Source organism: Pipra filicauda, unplaced genomic scaffold (assembly GCF_003945595.2).
Source record: "Pipra filicauda isolate LSUMZ 115617 unplaced genomic scaffold, ASM394559v2 scaffold39_size4671491_pilon, whole genome shotgun sequence".
NCBI classification, from domain to species: domain Eukaryota; kingdom Metazoa; phylum Chordata; class Aves; order Passeriformes; family Pipridae; genus Pipra; species Pipra filicauda.
The window spans coordinates 344,452-367,220 of NW_024104531.1; the positions used below are offsets into that span (position 1 = coordinate 344,452).

Genomic DNA, 22,769 nt, shown 5'->3' on the forward strand with positions numbered 1-22,769 from the left:
TGGGCTCACAGTGAACAAGAAGGTTACATACCTTTATAACGTGGTTAAAGAAAGGCAGTACAGTTTTGTGGAAGTAGGAACAGCGATGCTTTTACTTGGGTCATGACTAGGCCAAAGTGTACGGAAGCTCAATATATAAAACACTAGTGCACAGACATACTACAGCTATTTGTGTACTCTTTCTGTGGCACTTTCTACAAAATAGCATTTTGCAAGTGGTCTGGTGTGTTTGAAATTAAAGCAAAAGAAAAGTCATATGATGATGACAACAGCTGTTGCTAGGACATTCCTTCACTATTCTCTCCCCTGGGTTTGTCGACTGTGCAAGACCCCATCCCCCTTCCTTCCTCTTAGTCTGTTCTAGGCAAATGTTGAAAAAAATAAAACGTTCACGTGGCTCCTAAATACAATTAAGAAAAGGAAATCATTTAAATGCAACCTCCTGCAAAATTTCATTAATCTTGTATGTCCTCTGTCTTTTCCTGATTCAATACAACATTTTGTCTAGGTCTAAGTAACTGATACAAATAATCCTTGCAGCCTGCAGTTACCCATCAGCTCCTTGGTAGCCCATCACAGAGAAGGACTGCGTATGTTTGAACTCCATCCTAATTTAAAAAGGAAAGAAAATTTAGTCAGTCTAATCCTGAACTTTAGTAATTTACAGGACAGACTTCCATGCAGTAGGCTTAAAACAAAATACAGACCAGCTTTATCTTTGTTACCTACATGTTTAATGACTGTTTGTGGATTTACAAAAATATTCATGTTATACAGTTTTGTATGAATCAACAATTAGAATTAGGAACACATGAGGACTCCTGATTCTCTTTTAAAAGATCTGGTTTCTGCACATAATATAGATAAACAATTCAACAGCTTGTCAGCTTGTCTGAATGTGTTAGTATTGCTATCCTACAAACCGATAGGTTTCTTTTAGTTTGGTTTCTTTTAATGAAGTACTTAATTCTTCCATTACTCAGTATAGGAGTTCCCACTGGTAGATCAGGATATGTCAGAAGTTTGAGTACAGAGCCAACTTCAAATCATAACTCCTCTGAAAATTCTCAGACAGTAAACTGGTATAGCACACATGTCCGAGTATCTTCCAGCCAGAATTACAACATGCTGGATGGAGTTCAGGGACATTTTAAAAAATATTCATCAATATTTCTAGAATATCTGACTTCACAAAATGTAAGTTACACTTTAGAAAGGCTGACAACTTTCTCCCCTTCCTGATGGACCAAGCAAAAATGCTAACTGGAAGTTCCCTCATTACATTCCAGCATCTACTGAATCGTTAAGACATGATTAATAAAATCTTTTCCATCCAGTTCCAATGAAGGCACAAGTATTTCCAGCTATATGAAGAATTTATGTGCATTAGAACACATGGGAAGTATTTGTAAGGCTCCAGCTTTACTAAAAAAAAACCTTATTCTTTTTTTGGAACTCTTGCACTAATGTAAAACAATTAATTCACTAGGCCAAAGCCAATGTTTTTGAGTAATAGCAGCCTTACACTCCAACGTTTGCAAATTAAAAAAAAAAAAACCACAAAAAAGTCAGCTGCTCACATCACTTTTCCATACACAGAGAGGATTTGTTTGCACTATATTCAGCCTTGAGCCCTTGCAGACAGACAAGGGAAGAGCAAACTGTAAGTTTGTTTCAAGACCATTTTGTGACATTCTATTCAGAGGGTCCCAGAAAAGACCAATCTGCTCTCCCCAGCCTCAAAGCAAACACCTCTGACTTCAAGCAGCACAAAGAAAGTATCATCCAGATCAATGGCCATAGCTGAAAACTTTTGTTAAAGCCTGTTCACTTATTTGGGCTTCTAAGCAACTCCAAGTACTGTTTTTATGCACCATGCATAGTACCCAAATCATGGGGGTGAAAATCCTCTCTTTCCTGAAAGGATTGCTGCATGCAGCACAATGTGCTGTTTATTTTTATAGCACAAAAAGGCAGGCATAACCAATATCAACGACTTTCAGCCAGCTTTTAAAAAACGTTAGTGGAAAAAAACCATTAAGTGAGTTAGAAAGGTAGATGTTCTCACTTTTAAGGGGGCCTGAAATCACTTGAGGATCTGTCCCAGCAAAACTAGTGCTGAGTCTCTACCATTCCGAATTTGAAGCATAAACTTCAGTCTGCTTATAAGTATGACTTCTCTCTCTTCAGATTTAATTGTTCTACTACACCACCAGCACATCTTGAGATGCAATAGTGTTGCTTTTACTACATCCCACAGTACATGCAATGTGTTTTTTGCTTTATGGAAAACTCAATGAAAAAAAATTAAAACACCAGCATGCAATCACACTGGATTTATCACTCCCCTTTGGAAATGCCCCCATTCTTCAGCATCAAAGTCCAAAATCTTGCTGGTTAGGACATTCTCTTAGAGCGAGTCTGCAGAACAGAGTCCAGTGGATGCCTAATACAATGCAACAAGCAAAGAAATCTTTTAGTGTCGTCCTTTCTCTGATGTGCTTGGCTAATATTCCAGCCTGAATTTTCAAGTTTCCTCTTGACTTTTCTAATTCAGAGCTTGGACTGAAGCAACTACATGAATATCCTAATTTAATTAGAAAGCAAACTGCTGACCAAAACATCAAGCAGAATGCAACAAATTAGTACTGGATGAAATGAAAAAGCAAAAATATATTAAAATGCTTTTGAATTAAATTTGCCTTCCTACCTTTAAGTAAAATTAGTCTCTGGGCTTCAATTCAGAGGATAAATTTTGGGTTTCTGGAATAACTTAATGCATTAACGCAGTTTTTAGAAGCCTAGGTGGTGAGAAATAAGTATTTGAAATAAACAAGCCATTAAGACAAGTTCATTCTCCAGTTATTAAAAGACTGGAAACCAGGTCTGCAAATACCTGCACCAAGCTACTTGACAATGCTATTCTTCAAGAATAACTGTATGCTTGTTACATGTACCTTCATATTCTCCTTATATGTAATATCATTTTTGACTCCAAGAGCATCCCAGTTTTACAGACGAAAGTGTTAACATGAGATTTACTTCTCTCTGTATCTTTCCAGTCAACATTTTCAGGTGTCTTTCTGCACTAGAGTTCAGTGTGGGTATTCGGAAGTCTACAGGGGTGGTTCTCCATATACATCCTGATCTTCTGTCTACCAGGATGAACAAAGCTGAACATGTGTTCACAAACACTGCAGAGTTGGCTTCAAAGCGAAGAAATCTTCACAGCAATGCAAGGATGATGCCAAGCAATTCCTGTCAAAAAGACAAGGATACATACCTTGCAGAACAATGGCACTTTATTCCCTGTGCAAAAAGGAAAGTTTCCTTGATCTAACTTTGTCCAAAACGTCACTGTAAATGAAAGTTCTCTTCAAACTGTTTCAAGAACAGATGCCATTTCCTTGAACTGTCTGAAGAAGTTCTAAAAAGCAAAAATTAAGATAAATTTCATTGCTTGAAGAATAGTTTGAACAGTTCAAACTAGCATGTTAGGCAAAAAACACTATCCATATGTCTCACATTCCCTTTTTCCTCCAGTTACAATGTGCAGCTTGAACTGAAAGTTTCTGCTTTTCTTTTTGTCGGCTGGTTGACATTTGGGCACATTAACTACTAACTCTACAAAGGTGATGCCTTATTTGCATGGGCTTGTCTATTAATAGGGAAAGATGCTAGGAAAGAAAAATACAAAGTAGCTCTCATACCATGAAAAAATAAAATAAAAACACCCCTTTCCACACTAATGTTTCTACTCTCAGCTGAATTAATCCAGACTTCTCAAATGTAGCACCCATTTCCTATAGTAGCTGAATAGCAAATTGTTAAATAGGCTTCAGTCAGAATGAATACATCTTACAACACCGAAGGATTCAGAATATCCTTCTCAAATTTCTTCCAATCCAACAGTCTATTTATTTTAAGCTTATATGATATTCTAGGTGATGTATTATCCCTTTAAACAGGAATGACAACACAAGTGCCGCATTTATGCAAAATTAAAGTTGCATAAATTCATAGATGAAGACATAGTAATTAAGAGTCAGTGGTGACAAAGAAGACTGATCTCCGTTCCTAATCATTAGCAAATGTTAGGCTTAAGACAAGTTTTAGATTTTGAGGCCGGGGAACAGTTCCATAGATTAAGAATATTCTATACATTTCTAATAAGGCAGAATGATAGCTGACATGATCTGAAAGACTTTATGTCTTCAGTTGTTAGTTTATTTGTATGAGAACAGATTAATTACTGCTAAAATAACATTTTCAGATAAGCGATGTAGAACTAAATACTGTGAAGTAAGTATTTAGCTTCTGTGTTTTAAATAGTTAATGCTTCATCTTTGCATGACTGTATCGGTAAACAAGCAACACAAAAGTATGGATTAAGGTATACAGTTGCTCCCTCACAACAACAGCACTGTTTTTAGGAGACTGAGTCAAGTAACACTCACTACAGACCTTGAACTGTGGGATCGTCATTTCAAAAGACTTGTCCGTTATTTGTCCTGAAGGGTCTGCCACCGTCAGCGTCACTGTGACGTACGGGTACTTCAGAGACCGGCAGGTGTCAGAGCTCATTGCGACTCCCAGTTTCCATTTCATATCTACAAACTGCAAAGATGAAAACCATTGGAAACAGTGTCAAAGAAAGAGATCTACCCTACCATTGCTATTCAGTTGGAGGGAGGTTCCACAGACAATACAGGATGTCTAGAGCTCTTATCCAAATGGAAAGCAAACATACACATTCGGATATTACTGTGAATAAAAAAATCATCTGCCCATCCTTTTATTGGTGAAAAAATAAGCAATTTAATAAGTTATTTCCCTTAATCTGTTTTCCTTATCCAAGTACAGGCAATAGTCAAGTACACTGTATTTAAAATTCTACTAAGAGGAGTTTCAGACACACAAGTTCACATGGCTTGTATATCATGAATGTGTTTGTCATGTTTTCTTTTTTTTTAATAAGTTTCTAAATCAAAAACAAAGTTTCTAAGTCTAAACCAAATAATTTCTAACAGCAATAATAGAGAAAAATTATGGCATTTTATATTTTAGATAAATCACAAGTATTTTAGATAAATCACAAGTACATTTTTTGCCTTTTGTGAAGAGCCTTTATAAGCTTACTAGCAAGCCTCAGACAAAGATTTTCTTTTTTTTCCTAATTCTGTAGTCTTTTAAGCTGTTGTTATAAAAAAAAAAGATCATAAAATGCAAATACACTGCTATTTCTTCTAGCAAAGAAAGTATGCTGGAAATTGACAGAAAGTATCTTTAAAAATAATGTTTGAACTTAAGGGAGACAAAGAACAAACAATCAAGTGCTGGGGTTATCAACTTTAAAGAATTTAAATTACATTTAAAACAGATTTACGTAAACAGCCAATACAATTGTCTGCCAAACTGACTACCACCTTTGCTAATAGTACTACAAAGCATTAATCTTTAAAAAGCTATGAAACTGTTCAGCATGTAGACAACCTTTACTGCACATGCTGCTTTATCTGGATAGATATTTGGCAACATGTACATACACATACAAGTAGGAAAGCTTTTTGCAGTCAAGATACCACTGTGTGCCAACAACACAACGCACTGATGCTTCTGAAGTGTTCTTAGTTGGCTCCACTGCACTTGGTCACACTTAGTTACCTGCCCCACGGTGGCCACATTCCTTGCATCTTCTGCCGCAGTAATGGATTTGCCCTGCTCATTCCATACATGACGGATAACTTGAAGTGCATGTTTTGGCAGTGTGCTGACTGCACTGCCCAAGGTGGTGACAAGTTCTTCTGTAGAGAGATTGTTTCTGGCTGCTGTGCTGTAAGTATTTCCAGAGAACACTGCATCAATTTCATTCCCCACAAATTTAATAAAATTTCTCACTTCACTCCCAATAGCAATTTTTTTGTTTCTGCTTTACGTGTACTTTAAAATACTCAGGTAGTCTGGGATTTTTTTTTTCCAGAATGTTACTCACCTTTTGTATTCACATGCAAAAAACATGACTTTAATATGTCTTAGTATACAGAGACCCAGCTTTTCTGGGCTTGCACAACATCCAACATTAAAACAAAAATAATCACAGCCTCCAAGTGCTGTAGCAACTGAAAGAAGGCATAATTCAGTGAGAGATGTGTGCGTGGAGCAGTTAAACAATATTATTATTTTAGAAACAAGGCAATTTAATTAAACATTCAGCAGACGTAATTTAAGTTTCGCCAAATGGCAAGTAAGGACTTCTAGGTATAATCGGTACCAAAAGGAGTCAAATGATGCCATAAACCCTCAACTGAAAAGGCAGCAAGTCTAGAACAAAGTTGCCACTTGATTTCCTCTAGAGAAACAGGTAAAAAAATAAATCCTAGCCTATGTTTGTTCATGCAGGTCCACTCCTCTTAAAAGAGACACTAATACAAGACAAAGTGAGTTGGTCCTCCAAGTAGCACAATCTAATATAATTTAAGGCCTTCTGTTTTATTGTTAGAGAAGTAGTATTTTAAATTTCTACTGGCATTATTTTCTTCAGTTGTATTAATGTTACATAAAATGTTTTGATACTATACGTTAAAAGAAGGTAAGATCTTGAAAATTTTATGCCTGAATACAGAAAAACTTAGAGCAAAACAACAACTCAAAATACTCCCTAAAAACTCTACTCATGGCAGAGTGCAACATTATAAGCTGTGTGTCCTTCAAAGAGGTACAAATGCTGGTTTCTAGTCTCCAAGAAACGAGAATTTTTAAAAACACACTCCTCCCAGGCAAAGGTACAGCTGACTTAGCTTTAAAAGTGATCCTAACTTCCTCTATTTTGCCACTAGTTCTAAAGCTTGCAGACAGGATCTTGGACAATTTCCTCTCTTTGTCTTTTTATTACAAAAAGTTATACTATGTATTAAGTAACTACATGATCTTAAGGACACAAACTAAGCCCAGGAGGTTTTTTTTGTGTACTGACATCTACGAACTTTTGCCCTTTTCCCAAATCAGTTCATTTTATACCTGCATTTGATGTAACTTTTTAATACCATTATAAAGTTAGGGGGGAGGGGGAAGACATAGTGAAAAGTATATTATTTTGTGCTTACCTAAATAGAAATGAAAGAATGTTAGCTATTTTTGCCAGGTCACCAATGTTAATCTCAATCCCTGATGTCTGAATTCTCTAGAAACAGAATGTTCAAACAATTACAAACATTATGCATTAATAAAAGCCTCTTTGTACACACACACACGAACCCCCACACGGACTCGGGGATTCTATCCTTAACAGCATATACAGCTACTATACTTACAAGTGTGAGTATCCCAACTTACCTGACACAATTCAGCTGTATTTACACCTGGGATCTTATGGTTCAGATGATGAATTATTTGTTCACACTGTGGAGAAAGTATTATTGAAGACATTCTTAATGCGTATTTTAGTACACAAGACAGAGCTAGTTCAAATACTTGGGAGATTACAAAACAAAAAAGAAAACGGGTTAGTACAAAAATGGACAACAGCAGGATGCTTTATTAAAGCTGATTTTAAAATTACATCAAATCCATGAAAAGAAAGTCAATCAAGAATTTATAATTTCTGCCTCACTGGCTATTCCTACTTAACACACCATTTTCACATTAATTGAAGTCATCCTGTTCAAGTGCATGCTACACTTAACAAGCCAAATATTTTTTAGGAAAGCTACCTTGATACCCCACCTAGATGACAGGCAAAAATAGATTCTTAAGAATCTGTGATAAAAACGTAAATTTCAGGCAATACCACTGCTCTTAGCAGGACTGGTGCATTTTATGAATCATGTAAGTGAAGCTACCACACACACAAGATTCCCTTTGCAACAGACAAAAACCAGGAAAGCTTAAACAAAAAGGCTTCCTAGAACCAGAGTGCCAGAAGCCCTTCCACATCCTTATCGCCCTACTTACCAGCTCTGCAAAGAAGTCTTGAGGTATTAAGTTAATCTTATTTGCTGCACCACCAGCATCTAAAAAAACACAAGCAACAGCGATCAGGAACAAACTTCAAGGGTTACAGTAAAAATATAAAATCTTCGTCTGAAAAATCCTTAGGCCATCGTGCATGCGTTTACCTTAATTTAATTTCTTAACCTAAATTTACCTAAAAGAAGCACAGCCCTCTTCCGAGCCCACTTCCTCCTCAGTCCAATCCCCCAGCCCCACCCTTCCACGCAGCCCCCTATCCCTTTAGCCCCGTTCCCCCCTCAGCTCCCCCGTCTTCCCACCGGCCCCCCTTTCCCCTCACCTCCCCAGTCCCTCCCGCCGGGTCCCCCCCTGCCCTCACCGAGCGCCCCCAACGCCTGCGAGAGAGCCCGCGCGGACCCGGCGGCCATGGCGCCGCGCACCCGCCCAGGCGCAGCCTCCGCCGCACAGCGCTCGCCGCCCTGATTGGCTCCGAGCGCCTCCAGAGCGAGGCCGGGCCGGCGGCACCGCCCCCATTGGCTGCGCCGCGGGGAGCACGCGCTGTTCCCGCGCGATGGCGCGGGAAATGAGACTGGCGGTGGGGATAACCGTCCCGGAAGATTTGCCGGGAAAGGCCGGCTCGAGGCACGCTTGATTGGCGCAAGAAGGTTCCTGAGTTTGATTTATTGACAGGGCTTTCTTGGAGCTCGTTGTCATAGGCTCGGGTACGCAAATCATAGAATCACAGGATATTAAGGAGTTGGAAGGGACTTTAAAGACCATCTATTCTCAACTCCCCTGCCAAGGCCAGGGGCACCTCCCACTAGACCAGGTTGCTCAGAGCCCAATCCAACCTGGCCTTGAACACTGCCAAGGATGGGGCATTCACAGCCTCCCTGCGCAACCCGTGCCAGTGTGTCGCCACCCTCACAGTAAAGAATTTCTTCTTAATATCTAAACCTACTCTCTTTAAATTTGTACCCCTTACTCTTTGTCCTGTCACTGCAGTTCCTGATGAAGAGCCCCTGTCTGGCTTCCCTGTAGGCCCCCTTCAGATACTGGAAAGCAGCTATGAGGTCTCCACACAACCTTCTCTTCTCCAGGCTGAACAGCCCCAGCTTTCTCAGTCTGTCTTTGTAGGAGAGGCGATGCCCTGTTCTGCGTGCAGGCAGCACTTACAGTGTATTGAACTTGGTACAAAATGACCATACTTTGTTCAGGTGGTTTATAGAATCATTCTGTACACCTGTGAAAAAAGTGTGCAGTTTATGCGTGACTTGTGTAGGTAAACAGCGTCTTCAGCTTTATGGGGAAATAAACACCTTTTGTAAACTAGAACCATATTCAATAAGCATTTCATACTGATCTTAATTAAGTTTGGGCTGTGGCTGGAGTATTAAGGCAACACTGATCCTTCACTGGTCTCACTTTTAAAAATAATATTTTTAAACTTCTCTAGTAATCAGTTTTAGTTTTAACTTTATATATCTACAGTAATGTTAAAATTTCTGTAGATCTAATCTGAGACTGCGACAGAGTAGTAAAACATAATACACAGTATTGCTGACTAGTTTAAAATTACATATTTCCAATTAATGAAAGAGTCTAGATTATATTTCAGGAAAAGAGTATTATGGAACATAATATGTGTTTATGAGTTTTATACATTTATGGCCTGTCTGGTCTTGGCCTCTCCCTTCTAAAGTGTCTAATTAAATGTGCAAATGATTTTAAATAGTGTGTGTTCTTATGACCTCATGGTTGTCAAAACACTAGCGATGTATGCACCACTGAGATCTGTCTCTGATACCAAGGACATGACTTAACAATCTCTTTGTTCTTAAATTACATAACTCTATTACATACTTTGTTATCTAGAGAACTTCACATATTATTTTACATTGCAATTTCATTAAGTCTCTCAGTAGTGCCTTTAGCACTATGACTAATATTCATTATGGTACTTTTCTTTCTTTCTCCAAGATGTAGAGATGGATGTGAAGTTTAATATCTTTGTGGTTTGGTAATTACAAAATCATTTGCTGAAATCTGAAGTTATTTTGGGTTATTTTCATCAACATGTAAACATACTTTTAATTCTTTGAATTTGGAACAGAAGGTGGTGAAGTACGCAGTGATTTCAGCTTGTCTGCCCATCCACAGAATTAAACTGTGCATCTTTAGAAAATTCTGCCTTTTGGAAGTGTGTTCTATGAAGTTTTTCATGGCAGAGAATGGAGATGCAGGCTATGATGGTGACCTGACAGTACAGGCTCATCTTTTAGCTAGAAGACTGAGAACTTCCTCCGAGGAGACACTTAGTATAGAAACTAGAAGACAAATGTCATGAGCTACAAGTAGACTGAATAGAGAGATGCTACAGTATTGTTGATAGGCCAAAGCAGAAGCTTCAGGCATAGGCATGTAGCATCACCATAGTCCTGCTGAGTAATTATAGGGGGTAAAATAAAATAAAAACATCATTTCTTCAATTAGTAAACTTAACATTTACAGAAGGCAGTGCAATTTGCATCAAAACTCTCTAAAGAACTACACCAAGTTCTTCAAAAAGCTCTTCAGGCAGACGGGAGAAAGCGTATCAGTGAACTGGGTTCCTCCAGTGCCTGGGTCCTCAGCTGTGCCCCAACACCCTGCCCTTCTGGCCTCCTGGCACTTGGATACTTCTGGGTACCACAGTACTTAGAGACACCATCTGCTCCTCATGCTGCACTCCTTCCTTCTCTCACAGCACTCCAATCAGCCGGTGAGCTGGCACAGATCCCAGCTTTCCTGCACCCTCTCCGCTCACCGAGATGTACATGCATGCTCAGGCACCTGCTTCCCGCTGCCCCAGGTCTTTGTGCTCACAGGCCAGGCAGGCTGGGAGGCCCAGCTCATGGGCTTCTACAAAAACCTTGTCCAAATGTCTGCCTCTGGAAGTGCAAGGCCCTGTAAAAGTGCTGCAAGGGACGCACAGGTCAGCTGCAGTCTGTAGAGGGTGGTGGGCAGCAGCAGTCAGGGAGGGCTGGGGCCGAGAAATCACAGAATCACGGAATCAGTTGGGTTGGAAAAGACCTCTGAGATCATCAAATCCAACCTACGACCAAACACCACCATGTAAATTAGACCATGGCACTAAGTCCCCCATCCAGTCTTTCCTTAAATACCTCCAGGGATGGTGACTCCATCGCCACTGTGTCTAATCACAGCTTCTGTGAAGAAATTCCTCCTAATGTCCAACCTAAGCCTACCCTAGTGCAGCTTAAGACTACATCCTCTCATCCTGTCACCAGCTGTCTGGGAGAAGAGGCTGAACCCCACCTTGCTACAACCTCCTTTAAGGCAGTTGTAGAGATCAATAAGGTCCCTCCTCTTCTCCAGGTTAAACACTCCCAGCTCCCTCAGCCACTCCTCATAAGACTTGTGCTTGAGTCCCTTCACCAGCTTCATTGCCCTTCTTTGGACCTGCTCTAGCACCTCAACATCTTTCATAAATTCAGGGGCCCAGAACGGAACACAGTACTTGAGGTGCAACCTCACCAGTGCCATGATGGGTTCCTTCATTTTTAGCCTTTCTGAATTAACTTGAAAGAAGGCATCTGGTACGCATCTGGTATGTGTACATATATAAAATGTAATTACACTGTATAAGCTCTGTATCCATTACAATATGCTTCATCATAGCCAAAAGGCCAAGAAATGCTACGTTTATGGTCCTGAGATGGAATGTATGAGGGGATTTCCAGCTTTAGAAGAGAAACGCCATCTTTAATTGGGTTTAACCCATATTAGCAATAATTTTCAGCAGGTCATATGGGGACCTCACTGCCCGGGTCCTCCCTGCTACACACACTGAGGGCTTCTCAGGTGAGGGGAAGAGGAGGGGCAGGCATTGATCTCTTCTCTCTGGCAACCAGTGACAGGACCCGAGGGAATGGCCTGAAGTTCTGTCAGGCACATGGTGTGACTCTTGGGGTGTCCTGTGCAGGGCCAGGAGTTGGACTGGATGATCCCTGTGGGCCCCTTCCAACTCAGAACATTCTGTGACGTAGGGGAAGCTCACTGCGACTGCCGCTCCTTCTGATTTCCCTTTGTCCCACCTCGGCCCATGTCCTGCCCCGTTCCCCATGGGTGTGTTTCCCTGCGCGCTGCCCGTGCCGCCGTTCAGTTCAGCTGCTGGAGGCCATTTCAGAGGGGCCGGGCTGTCGAAGAGCTTGGCGGCCGCTCCTCATTCACTCTTGGTTCCTGCCGGGATCGGCTCCAGCGGGAGCGGACCCGGACCCGACACGCCCCGGCACCGACCGGCCGCGGCGGGGGCGCCCCCTGGCGGCTGCCGCGAGCCCCGGCGGCAGGGGCGGGCGAGGCACCACCCCTTGCCCCGCTGGGAGAATCCATTGCCGGGGGGAGCTGAAACAGTGCGGAGTGGAAGATTTGCCGGGCATTGCCGCCCGGAGCACTCCAGGGACGGACGGCGGTCATTGCCGGCCGCGCCGCCTCGGCCGCCGCTGCGGAGCGGCGCGGAGTTGCGGGCAGGCTCTTGAGGTTGTCTCCTCCTCGGCCCGCCCCCCCTGAGCGGCGCGGTGGCGCAGCCCCGGGTCAGGCTGAGGCGCGGCGGCGCGAGGCGCTGTCAGAGCTGCTCTGCGAGTTCGGCCCAGCCCGCCCGGGGAGCGCCGCCGCTGCCATGGAGCCCCATCGCTGGCTGCCCCTGGAGGCCAACCCCGACGTGAGTGCCCGGCATGAGCGGTGGGAGGGCTGCCCGCCCGACAGCCAGCCTGCTGTGCGAGGATAACGGAGGGCGGGAGGATGGCGAAGGGCAGAGATCTCGGGGCCGCGCCGGGCTCAGCATCGCCGCCTCAGGGATGTCAGGGAACGGGAGAGGTCTTAGCCCGTGGATCCAACTGGGGTCATAACGCGCTTTTGTTTTCTGCTTTCTTTTCAGGTCACGAATCAGGTAAGCAGCTTTTATCTGAGGTAACCTTTAGTATCTCTGCAGCTTTGGGCCGTCTCGTCTCGTTTTGCTGTATTAAAGGCTCCTGCTTCTCCAGGGAGTGTGCCCCCTTCCTCATTTAACGCGTGTCCGCACTCAGTCGTCTCATGTTGGACCGTACTGGAACCTCTCACGTAAAGATACTATATGAAAGAAAAAAAAAACAACAAAACAAACGGTAAAAAGAGAATAGTTATGGCCTGGCTATTAACGTAATAAAATGTGTTTCAAGGTGGGTTTTAATTAATTAATTATTGATTAAATGATTATTATATATTTATATATAATGTACCAGTTATGGACATGGACATGATGGTTTTGTGCTCGTGTAAGGACCTGCTTGCATCTCTGTGTCACAGTCTCATTCTTCTTTGGCTGACTATAAGAAATAATGTCACTTTACCATTTGCACTTTGCAGCTTATGCATGACCATATTTGCATGATTTATTGTTGCTGTTTTTGTCAGGGTGGTAGAACCCACACTAGAGAAAAGAAGCTTGTTCTAGTGCAGAAAACAATGCTCATGCTAAATAAACTCTGGCTGAAGGGAAATCACACATACTCCAGCCCTGCATCATGTCCTCAGTGATAATTCTGAGCGTCTTTAACAAGCATTGGAGGTCAGATGTTGATTTCAGCAGGCCTGTTGATAATGTTAAAGATGGTGTTTAAGCCAAAAGGCTCTGAAGCTTCCAGCGGTAAGATTACATTCTTAAACCTATATTGTTGAAATATTTTGGAAACTGGGAATTTTTGTGTGTGAAGAATGTCTTGTTTGGGGTTTTTTGTTGTGGCTGCTGTAACGTGCAACCTACATCTGCAGGAGAGTAAAGGGTTATTTGATGCTGGGTGGTTTTGTACTTTGTAGTTTCTTAGGGCAAATAATTTTACGTTTCTTACCGTATTGCTGCTGTGGAGCAGTTTGAGATGTTTGTAATCTCAGTTTCCTGAGTTAAAATTGACAACCTTTCCTGGGAGCCCTTCCTGAACATGTGCTATTATTTCCTCATGTTACTTGTTTTTCTTTTTTTTTTTTCTTTTTGAAATTCAGAGACTAAATTTCAGTTTGGAAGAAAATAAGTGTGAATAAATGACTAGTAGAATTTCAAATTCTCTAACTTCTTTTGACTTTCCAAATATTGAGATGAGCTCATCATGGTACAAATTAAGTAAAGTAGAAATTGAGGAAGAAAAACTAGTGACTGGTGTTTAAGCTGAAATATTTTATATCACTACGTGTTTGTTATATGGAGAAAATCGTAGAAGAGTGTTAAATGAATACTTTTAAGTGTATTTAAAATCCATCTCTCGTGTTCATTGGCTCTGCATTGGTGATGGATGATATGTGTCACTTGTGGATGAATATGGATTATAGGAATTTGTACTCTACAAGTAATTACTTGTTAATATTTCTGTGTAGAAAAGGACACTTGAGACCAGTTAGACTTCCTGAGCAGTCTTAACTGAGCAGGGGTTGTTATTATCTAGACTGAGTCACTGCCGCTGGAAATCTTTAAAAAAAAAAGGGTGAGCACTGAATGTGAATACACCTTGCCTTATTAGTCATTGTTCTTTTTAATCTCATAATTTCAGTGATGAACTGTGTAGCAACAGGGCTGTTAGTCACAAGTTATTCATACCCTGCTTATGTTAAAACCAATAATAATAGTAATTCAAGATTCAAATGAAGTTGCAAACTTCTTTTTAGAAAATCCTGTTGAGTTAAGGGATGTCTGCAAGGACAGACATTTTTTTGCAGTACGCTGTACTGTGCTCTGTAAAATATTCCAGAAGTCTTCAGGATTAAAAAAAACCAGTGGTGTGCCTCCACAAACTAAAATGACATGCTAGGTGTGGTAGTGAACTCTTAAAACAAAAATTTCAATGGCTTGTAAAATGCATGGATTCTGAAGTTTTGGATTGTAGTTAAAACTCCCATTACGATTTAACAAATGCTTAGGCTGTTTTGATTATTGTATCAATCATTCCCTTTTTTAATAATAACTAGAAAAGAAGTGTACTAAATGCAGGTTCATTTGCTTTTAGTATATTCTTACCATACTGTGTGCTCTCTAGTTTTGAAATATAAGTTGTAAATTTGAGAATTTCAGTCTTTGTGGTAGAAATTCAGCAATAATGGAGAAGAACTGGTATTACTCAGTTATGGGGTGTGTGAAATCGTTCAAAAATATCTCAAAAGTTTTTCTATATCTGAAAGTGCTTATATTATAATGCAAGTCTAGGAATTTCCAAGTCCTTAGTGTATATAGAACATCTCTGTGCCTATGTGCTAGAGTTATTTAAAGCTTCAGAAACCGGCTGGTGAGGGTAAAGAGGAATATTCTTTCCTAGTTTTAAAGATTTTCAGTGGCAGTGACTCATTCAGAATACCACAGCTGTGTATTCATAGGGATGTTTTTAAGGAAGAATGTACCACAGTTAAATGTGCTACACAGTGGTAACTGTAATGAGCGAAATCAGCAGTTAAATGTACCATACAGTGCTAAGGTAATTGTCACAGTACTTGTTTTTTTCTCCTTCACTTCTACAGTCTTGACAGAATGAATTGTTGTCCACCTCTGATACAGAATGAATTGATGATTCAGCATTTACAAAGCTCCACTTTGTGTACAGTGGTGACAGGGAATGGTTTCTTCTCTTTGACCTTCATCTGGGGGGCCTGCTGTGACCAGTGCCGCCCTTCTTCCTGAATCTCTTATGAGTTTTTCCCCACTAATGGGAGAGAGAAGGCAAGAAAATCGTGTTTATCTGCCCACTGTTTACCACATGATGCTTGTCTGTGTATCTTGTTCTCAATTTCTTCTACTACCCAAAGAAAACAAACCAGACTACATGCAAATTTTTGAGTGAAAAGATCAGAACACAAGCTGATTGTTCTTCATCATGATGTTGCTTCAGTCTGGCTTGCAGCCCACAATTGATTGCCCAGCAAGTGTAAATAAACAAAAAAGTAGTGTTGATGGATCTCTTTCTTGATCTCCTACCTTTTTTCATTCTCTCTTCCCTTTCTTCATTTCACATATTCTAAGAAATTTCCTTACTTCCTGGATAAGGTACCATTTCAATTCCCATCATCATTAAATCCAGATAAGGGTACAGTAATTGACTGCATCTGATGAGTGCTAAAGCAGTGGCTTCAGGTAGCTCAAAGGTAAACTGTTGAGAGTTGGCTGTGGCTTGGGTTTCTCTTGCCCCATAGGGCCAGAACTTCCTGGTTCTTAGTTACCTTCCAACATTATTTTCAGGCCTTTGATCCTGCTTTTTGGGGTTGTTTTTTTTTGGTTGGTTGGTTGGTTGGTTTTTTTAAGCCATTAAGATATTGAGAGTCAGCTACTTAAAGAGATTTATTTTAGCCCATGAGCACCCTTGACAACTGTGACTTTAAAGTTACAGGGCAATAAAGATCTCAAACATAGAACAAATGGCAGAAACTGGATGCAACCAGTCTTCGACCATTTATGGAACACATATCTTCAGCGTGTTAGGCAAATACAGAGATGGATTAAGTATTAATTATCTTGGAAACAGTATCTTCCTAAGGTCTTTCCATTTTCTGAACTCTGAAACACTATCCCACAAGCTTTGCCAAAGGAAAGCTATACTGATCAAAGTAATTGAAAAGACAGTGCTTATGGTTTCTTGAAGTGTGTTGGGAACTAGTACTCATAGATGAGCTACTGTGTTGGAGTGAAAGGATGTCAGAAATGGAGAAACACAGATGTCCTTCTGAAAATGCTTAGCTAAACTTACCTTTTTTTTCAGGTGAGGGAGTGGAGTTTAACTCTTGTGGTAAGCAGAATGAAAACAGTGGAGATAGCACACATCTCCACTTGGAAAACAGCCTGTTATTATGGGTGTAGACTGAGAAAGTGGAAAACTAGGACTGTGTGTGTGTCCTTCTGTAAAGACAGCACCTCAGAAAGCCTTCCACAGAACCATCAAAGGGGGAGTGCTGGGGCTGTGGCACAGCATAGCAAAGACAAGGACAAATATGAAGGGATTGTAGATGTCCACTGGGAGAGCACGTCATAAATGGCTTCTAGTTTAAGATACCTCCAGCTATGTAGCTGTCTTACTGAGTTTAAATGGGTAGATATTTTGCAAAGAGAAAATTGTAATTTGTTTTGGGGTTATTATTTATATGGATAGTTGAAAGATGGACTTAGATCTCTCTTTATGTGTTTTTCAGCAAATGAAAGCAAAGAAAACCACATCTTTAATTTGTCTATTTGTACTTGCCTCTTCTGGCCTTTTCTTATGCTCTTTTTTGCTCAGTTTCTTAGTTCTTGTAACAAGGAAACCCTTACTGTCCTGAAGACAGAATGGGGTGCTACAGAGTGGAGAACAAGTGACAGTGGTTCATGTCATACGTTATCTTGTTGCACTGAAAATGCTGTTCCCCACTTCCACATTTTCCTTTCTTAAAGGACCAGCAGAATCAGTAGAATCCAATTATTGTTATAGTAGAACTGTAAAAAAAATATGTATAACAGCTTATTTAGAAGAGTGGATTTATCCAGCTCATCCCTGTTATGAATGACTTTTTAGATCATGGAAACAGGTCTCTTAAGTATAACAGGGTATCCCGTTTTGAACCAGTGGCTCAGTAGCTGCATCTCAGGACTCTGCTGGAAGCATTCTAAAGCTCTTGCTTGCTGGGATGGTTTTGAAAGAAGCCTGGGTCAGCTGGTTAGTCCAGTTTTGTGCGTGCTTTGCATTGCTGCTTCTGGGATGCCCGGGGCCAATATATACGGCTTTGCCTGGGCATACTGAGTATTCAGTTTCCAAACTACTCCATGGATATATTAAAAATATATACCTCTCATTGTGAAGAACAGGAACACTAACTATAAGTCAGTGCTGCTCTTTTAGACACCCTAAAGAAATAAACACAAGTGGAAGGATAAGAATTTTGTGAGTGTATGTTTTCTCACATTTTTGATCATGTTGATGTCGAAAGTGTTCTTTCTCCCTCCTTCATTGCAAATTTTGGAAAACGAATTTGTCATGATGATAAATGGGCTGTATTCTCTGAACTTTATTATGAGGTCCTGAAATAGAGAGCTTGAGGATATTAAAGAATTTGTAATAGATCTTGAATGTCCCAAGGAAGTCTGTTATAATGGAGCATCTCTTGTTTGAGCAAGATCATAATGGGGCCATCCTAAGTGAGAAGTAGGTGGCAAAGAAGAGTAATGCACCTCATGTATCTCTTTGTTCCTGGTATGCCTTTTGACCTGCTGTACAGAACTAAAGTTTCTACAGCTCCTGCCTACTGATGTGACACGCCTTCTCTGAGATTTATTGAAAAATGATTCCTTTGTTTTAATTCCATAAATGTTAAAAGAATGAAGAAATATATCCTTATAATGCCCTAACAATAAAATATTATTTGCTTGGTTCCTTTATTTTTAGAAAGGAATTTCACTTCTGAAATAGACCTGGTTTTGTTATATGCCTCTAGGAATGATGTATAAAGAATTGAAAGCAAAATATTGTGCATTTATATTTTTAATATAGATTAGTTTAATAAGAATTGGATACTTTAAAGGATGAATAATTTTCTTGATGATAATCTCATCAGTTATATTTTACAGCGATGCTTTAATCCACTGAGTAGAAGTACAATAAATTGTGGACTTCGTTTGTGTCTTGGTTCACATTTGTGCTTGGAAGAGGATTACAACAGTTGGTTCTTCTTACAGAAGCTCTTTGACTTTGGCATCTGAGTGTCTGGAAATGTTTGTGTGTTTTGCCAGTTTTATGTTTTCACAGTTCCAACTTGTATACAAACACCTCACTAAAATATGGAAAACTCAAAGTCTTCGGTATAACGCCTTAGTATTTAGAATGTGACTATCTTGAAGTATTTGCAGATGCTGTCCAAATTTAATTGCACTTCAATTTCAAGGTCCTATTTTGTTTCAGTTTTTGTCTTCACTGTTTTTACATGCATGTGACAAAGTAGAAAAGCGCGTTGCTACTTCAGACAATATTTAAATTGCGCATTTACTACTTCAGAAGTTTTCTGTTAAAATAAATTGCACCCTTACGTTGCCTTACCCCACTTACCCTTTCTGCATCGCCATCAATCCCACAGATCAAATCTTCTTGCTGTCTCTGTAATTGTGTTGGCAGAAGTAGTATTCTTAACGGCTGAAGTCAAGTCACCTGGATTGCCTTTGTCCACTGCATTTCCGTTCTGTTTTTGAGGATCCTTAAATAATAAGCACGATCACTTTTCCTGTTTTTTAAATTAAATAAATCTCATGAACCTAAACGGTAGCCGGTGTGCCTCAGAACAGAATAGTGTATTAAAGATAACTGCTCTGTGTTTCTTTCAATGCTTAACATCTGGTAGGTTAAAGTAGTGGTACCAACAATGAAAACAGTATAGGTTATACCACATGCTGCATAGGGAACATGTCTGAATGTTCTTACTGTAGTGTTTTTGCTATTAACCAACATTTAGACATACAGATTTACAGTTTGTTATCATTTAGAATAGAATGAGGTAGGCTGGAAGGGACCTTTTGAGTTTTTCAGACCAACCATGCTCTGTTCAAAACAGATTTTCAGCAGCCTGTCAAGTTCGGAATTTCTCAAAAGACAGGGTTTCCTCAACCTCCTGGGCAGTCTGTGCTAGTGTTTTGCCATGGTTGTTATTTTTAACATGTATTTTTAAATGCCTTCCTTATCGAGTTCAAATTTGCCTGTATTTCAACCTGTGTTTTCTCATTGTTTTACTGTGTGCTGCTGAGATGATTCTGCCTCCATCTTCTCTGCACTCTCCCTTAGCTAGTTAAAAACAGCAATAATCAAGTGAGAAAGAAGGGCCTTCTGTGGGAAATGAGAAATTCATAGTAAGTGCAGATAAGGGGTGCAGGTGTGTATGTAAAGTAATTTCAAAAGTGGCTTTTTGATAATGGTTAGCTGGACCAGTGAAAAACCGGGAAATGTTTTTCAGGAAGGTATTTTAAAACAACAAAAGAGACAACCAAAAATATGATAACAATCAGTAAAAGAAAGTTCTGAAACAGTTAATACTAGATACAGACGTGGGGGGGGTTGTGGTGGTGGTGTTCCTAATCTGCTTTAAGACCTCTGTAATATATCCAAGTTTTTTTTTCTTTTCTAAGGTAAAAGCTTGAAGACCTATAAATCAGCAGTGTGATAAGCAGTGTCTGTGAAAGAGAATCTGATACTCTCTTGTGCAGATCTAGGGCTGCTATTTTATGTTATGTTGAGTTCGTAGTATCATTAAGTTAAGAGAAGGTAAGCAGCGGAAAGTGAGTGAGCCCTTGAAGTACCCTAACTGTTCCTTCCAGTAGAATAAAATTGTTTGGGTAGTCACTGAGTAATTGGAACACAAAGCAGCACAGGTCTCTCCCTATAAGTGACACTGTCTAAAAAGCATACAGAGCTGTCTGCTGTCCTTTAACAGGAATGGTTTTGTCAGTGGGGAAGGGGTACTTCACCTCCTGTTGCCTTACTAACTCCTTTTTGTACCAAAATCTTTGTCTGGCCTAGGAAAGAGCCAGAAAACGAGTGAGGGAGGGGAAGATACAGAAGTTTAATGTAGGTGTTAGTGTAACTTATTAAAATTGAAGCTGTTACTGGTGACATTTATTTTTCTGACTTTCCTGTGTCACATCTAATACTGATTTTTGTCCCACTAGAGAACTTTACCTGGTTTCTAACAACTTGGTTTTATTCCTACAAAATTTCTTTTCCCTGTCCTTGCTAAATACAGTCTTGCCTTTTTTTTACCCCAGTTGCCAAAGATTACATACTTAACTGTCACTGACTGAACTCCATCTTTTTCTTTGCATGTATCCACGTTAAAAATTAGTTCCATATATTTGTTTTAAGGATCCTTCCTGTCCTGCCATCTGTTGCTCAAATCTTACCCAAATGTCAGTCTCTTACACAGGGGCTCATGCTGCACAGTTTTTAATATCTACTTAATTTTTAGAAGGATATTTTAATCCTTTTTTTTTTTTATTTTTTCCAAGCCTGAACATAACCCTCTTGATACACAGAGGGATATCTTCTTTGCCTAATTGGGTCTGCTTAGTATTTTATTTTTGTTTTATGGTTCTACAATAAAGTTGTTAGGCAGATTGAGTGTTAAGATCACTGCTTGTCAGACTAAGCCTGTGCTCTTGCTGTTCCTCTGTAGTGCTGACCGTCGTTTCTTACCATCACTCTCATTGCTTACTAGAAGTTACAATTTCTTGGATTGTAAAGTTTCTAGGCAGTATTGTAGCAAGAGTAATAGAAGGTGCCCTATATCTGTGGAGTTCTAATTATGTTAAATACTTAATTCAGGAGTTTGTAATGCTTTAATGCTTTAGTAAATAGTGCTGTGAGTGTTTCCACTTCCCTTTCATAAAGGCTATTAAAATGCATAAAACATGGGGATTTTGTGTGTCTTTGTTAGCACTATGATTTATTCAACCTTATTTCTTAAAACTTGAATCTTATTTATTCTCCTTAAATTTTGGAAAGTATGACTTGTCGCAATGTATTTCACATTGTAAACACTCTGTTGTGCCTCTGAAAAGATAGTATATGAACGTACTCATTTAATATTATACTATTTTTTTTATTTTCCAGTTCCTCAAACAGCTGGGTATACATCCTGACTGGCAATTTGTAGATGTTTATGGTATGGAACCAGAGCTACTTAGCATGGTGCCAAGACCTGTATGCGCAGTGCTGCTTCTCTTTCCAATAACAGAAAAGGTAAATGTTTATTTAATAACCAGTTCATTGCTTTGGTTGTAAATGAAATGGGGATCAGCAGTTTGAATCTTCTACTTTGGTGCCATAATAGATTCAAGGTGAGACTGAAGCCTTATTCAAGAGACTTCTTAATTAAAAATAACACAACAAAATGCTTCTTTCAGAACCTTCTTTTGATAACTTGCAAGTATATTGCTAATTTCTTTTCGAATTTGAATGGGAAAAGCTAATGTAGAAGCAGAGAGAAATATCTCACATTTTTCTATTACAGACAATTTAAGGCTTCTTTCTTAATACGCACTGTGAAATGGATCAATTCTGCTATTTTTAGCAGAAAGCTACAATAGCAAAGGCAAAATAAGAAGTAGAGTGGAGGACTATCAACTGCAACTCCTTTTTGAGTTTTCATCCTGTTGCACTGACCAAACTTCCATCCACTTTCAGTTCAGTCACCAATATTGATATGGCTTTTGCTTCATGGACAGATGGGGTGTATTTCTAAGATGAAAGACAATTTCCACCCCTTCTTTCTCTGTATTAGACTTTGGAGCACTTGAGTTGGTTAAACATTCAAGTCTGGTTCTTTTTCTGTCATCATGTGTGTCTACATGGTGTTATTCATAGTGATCTTTCAATTTATAAAAATCTTATGTGATTGTGATAAGGTCAGCCAAAAAGCTTGAAGTGAGTCTGCCCAAACTTCATTCTTTTAATATGTCCCTCAAAAAGAACACGTGGTTTGTGAGGACAAACCACTTAGGTATTAAAGCTTAACTTCTACAACAAATGTGTTTAAATACAGAGAAGAGTGACAGGTCAGTCTTTTTACACCTTAGGTCCTGTAAACCTCTGCATTCTCAGTTTCTCCAAAACAGCTATGCAGGCAGTCCGTTTCAAGCTTTATTTTGGCCACCTTGATAGTTTTGAACTTAAGCAAGCTCTTCACTCACCTGTCTTCAGGAAATGTCCTCTCTGTCACCTTTGAGTCATTGTTATCTGTGTGCTGTAGTTTGTGCCTGGCTGCTCGAGCTACAGGTCTGAGCTCCTTCTGTGACTGTCACTTTTGTT

General features: G+C 39.9%; 2 protein-coding genes across 4 annotated transcripts in view; one reads left to right on the top strand and one right to left on the bottom strand.

Moving 5' to 3' along the window:
- Positions 1-711: 711 nt before the first annotated feature.
- COMMD6 (COMM domain containing 6) lies at positions 712-12,175 on the bottom strand. Of its 2 annotated transcripts, none has more exons than XM_039385173.1 (7): positions 12,045-12,175; positions 7,951-8,009; positions 7,333-7,398; positions 7,104-7,180; positions 5,665-5,833; positions 4,465-4,617; positions 712-3,427 (listed from the first exon to the last, which is right to left on the bottom strand). In XM_039385173.1, the coding sequence occupies exons 1-7, from the start codon at positions 12,052-12,054 to the stop codon at positions 3,377-3,379; spliced, it is 585 nt and encodes a 194-aa protein (XP_039241107.1). In that variant the 5' UTR covers positions 12,055-12,175; the 3' UTR covers positions 712-3,376. The 2 variants fall into 2 exon arrangements, with proteins under 2 accessions (XP_039241107.1, XP_027569368.1); XM_027713567.2 differs by lacking the exon at positions 12,045-12,175 and adding an exon at positions 8,327-8,428.
- A 341-nt stretch (positions 12,176-12,516) lies between these two features.
- UCHL3 (ubiquitin C-terminal hydrolase L3) overlaps positions 12,517-22,769 on the top strand; it is a 41,916-nt gene continuing 31,663 nt past the window's right edge. Inside the window, exons 1-3 of one of the 2 annotated variants that reach the window (XM_027713553.2) lie at positions 12,517-12,667; positions 12,884-12,895; positions 21,573-21,701. In XM_027713553.2, coding sequence (XP_027569354.1) covers positions 12,626-12,667; positions 12,884-12,895; positions 21,573-21,701 — 183 coding nt within the window. In that variant the 5' untranslated portion in view covers positions 12,517-12,625. Of the gene's footprint in view, positions 12,668-12,883; positions 12,896-20,109; positions 20,229-21,572; positions 21,702-22,769 lie in introns of those variants that run through there. The other variant, XM_027713554.2, reaches the window with a different exon arrangement.

Excerpts from the sequence above, each read along its gene's own strand:
- COMMD6 (XM_027713567.2), bottom strand. The coding sequence starts at position 8,375 with ATGGCCGCCGGGTCCGCGCGGGCTCTCTCGCAGGCGTTGGGGGCGCTC. Across the intron at positions 7,399-7,950 it reads AAGACTTCTTTGCAGAGCTG|TGTGAACAAATAATTCATCA; the intron begins GTAAGTAGGGCG and ends CTTTCTCCACAG. Across the intron at positions 4,618-5,664 it reads ATGTGGCCACCGTGGGGCAG|TTTGTAGATATGAAATGGAA; the intron begins GTAACTAAGTGT and ends TCATCTTTGCAG.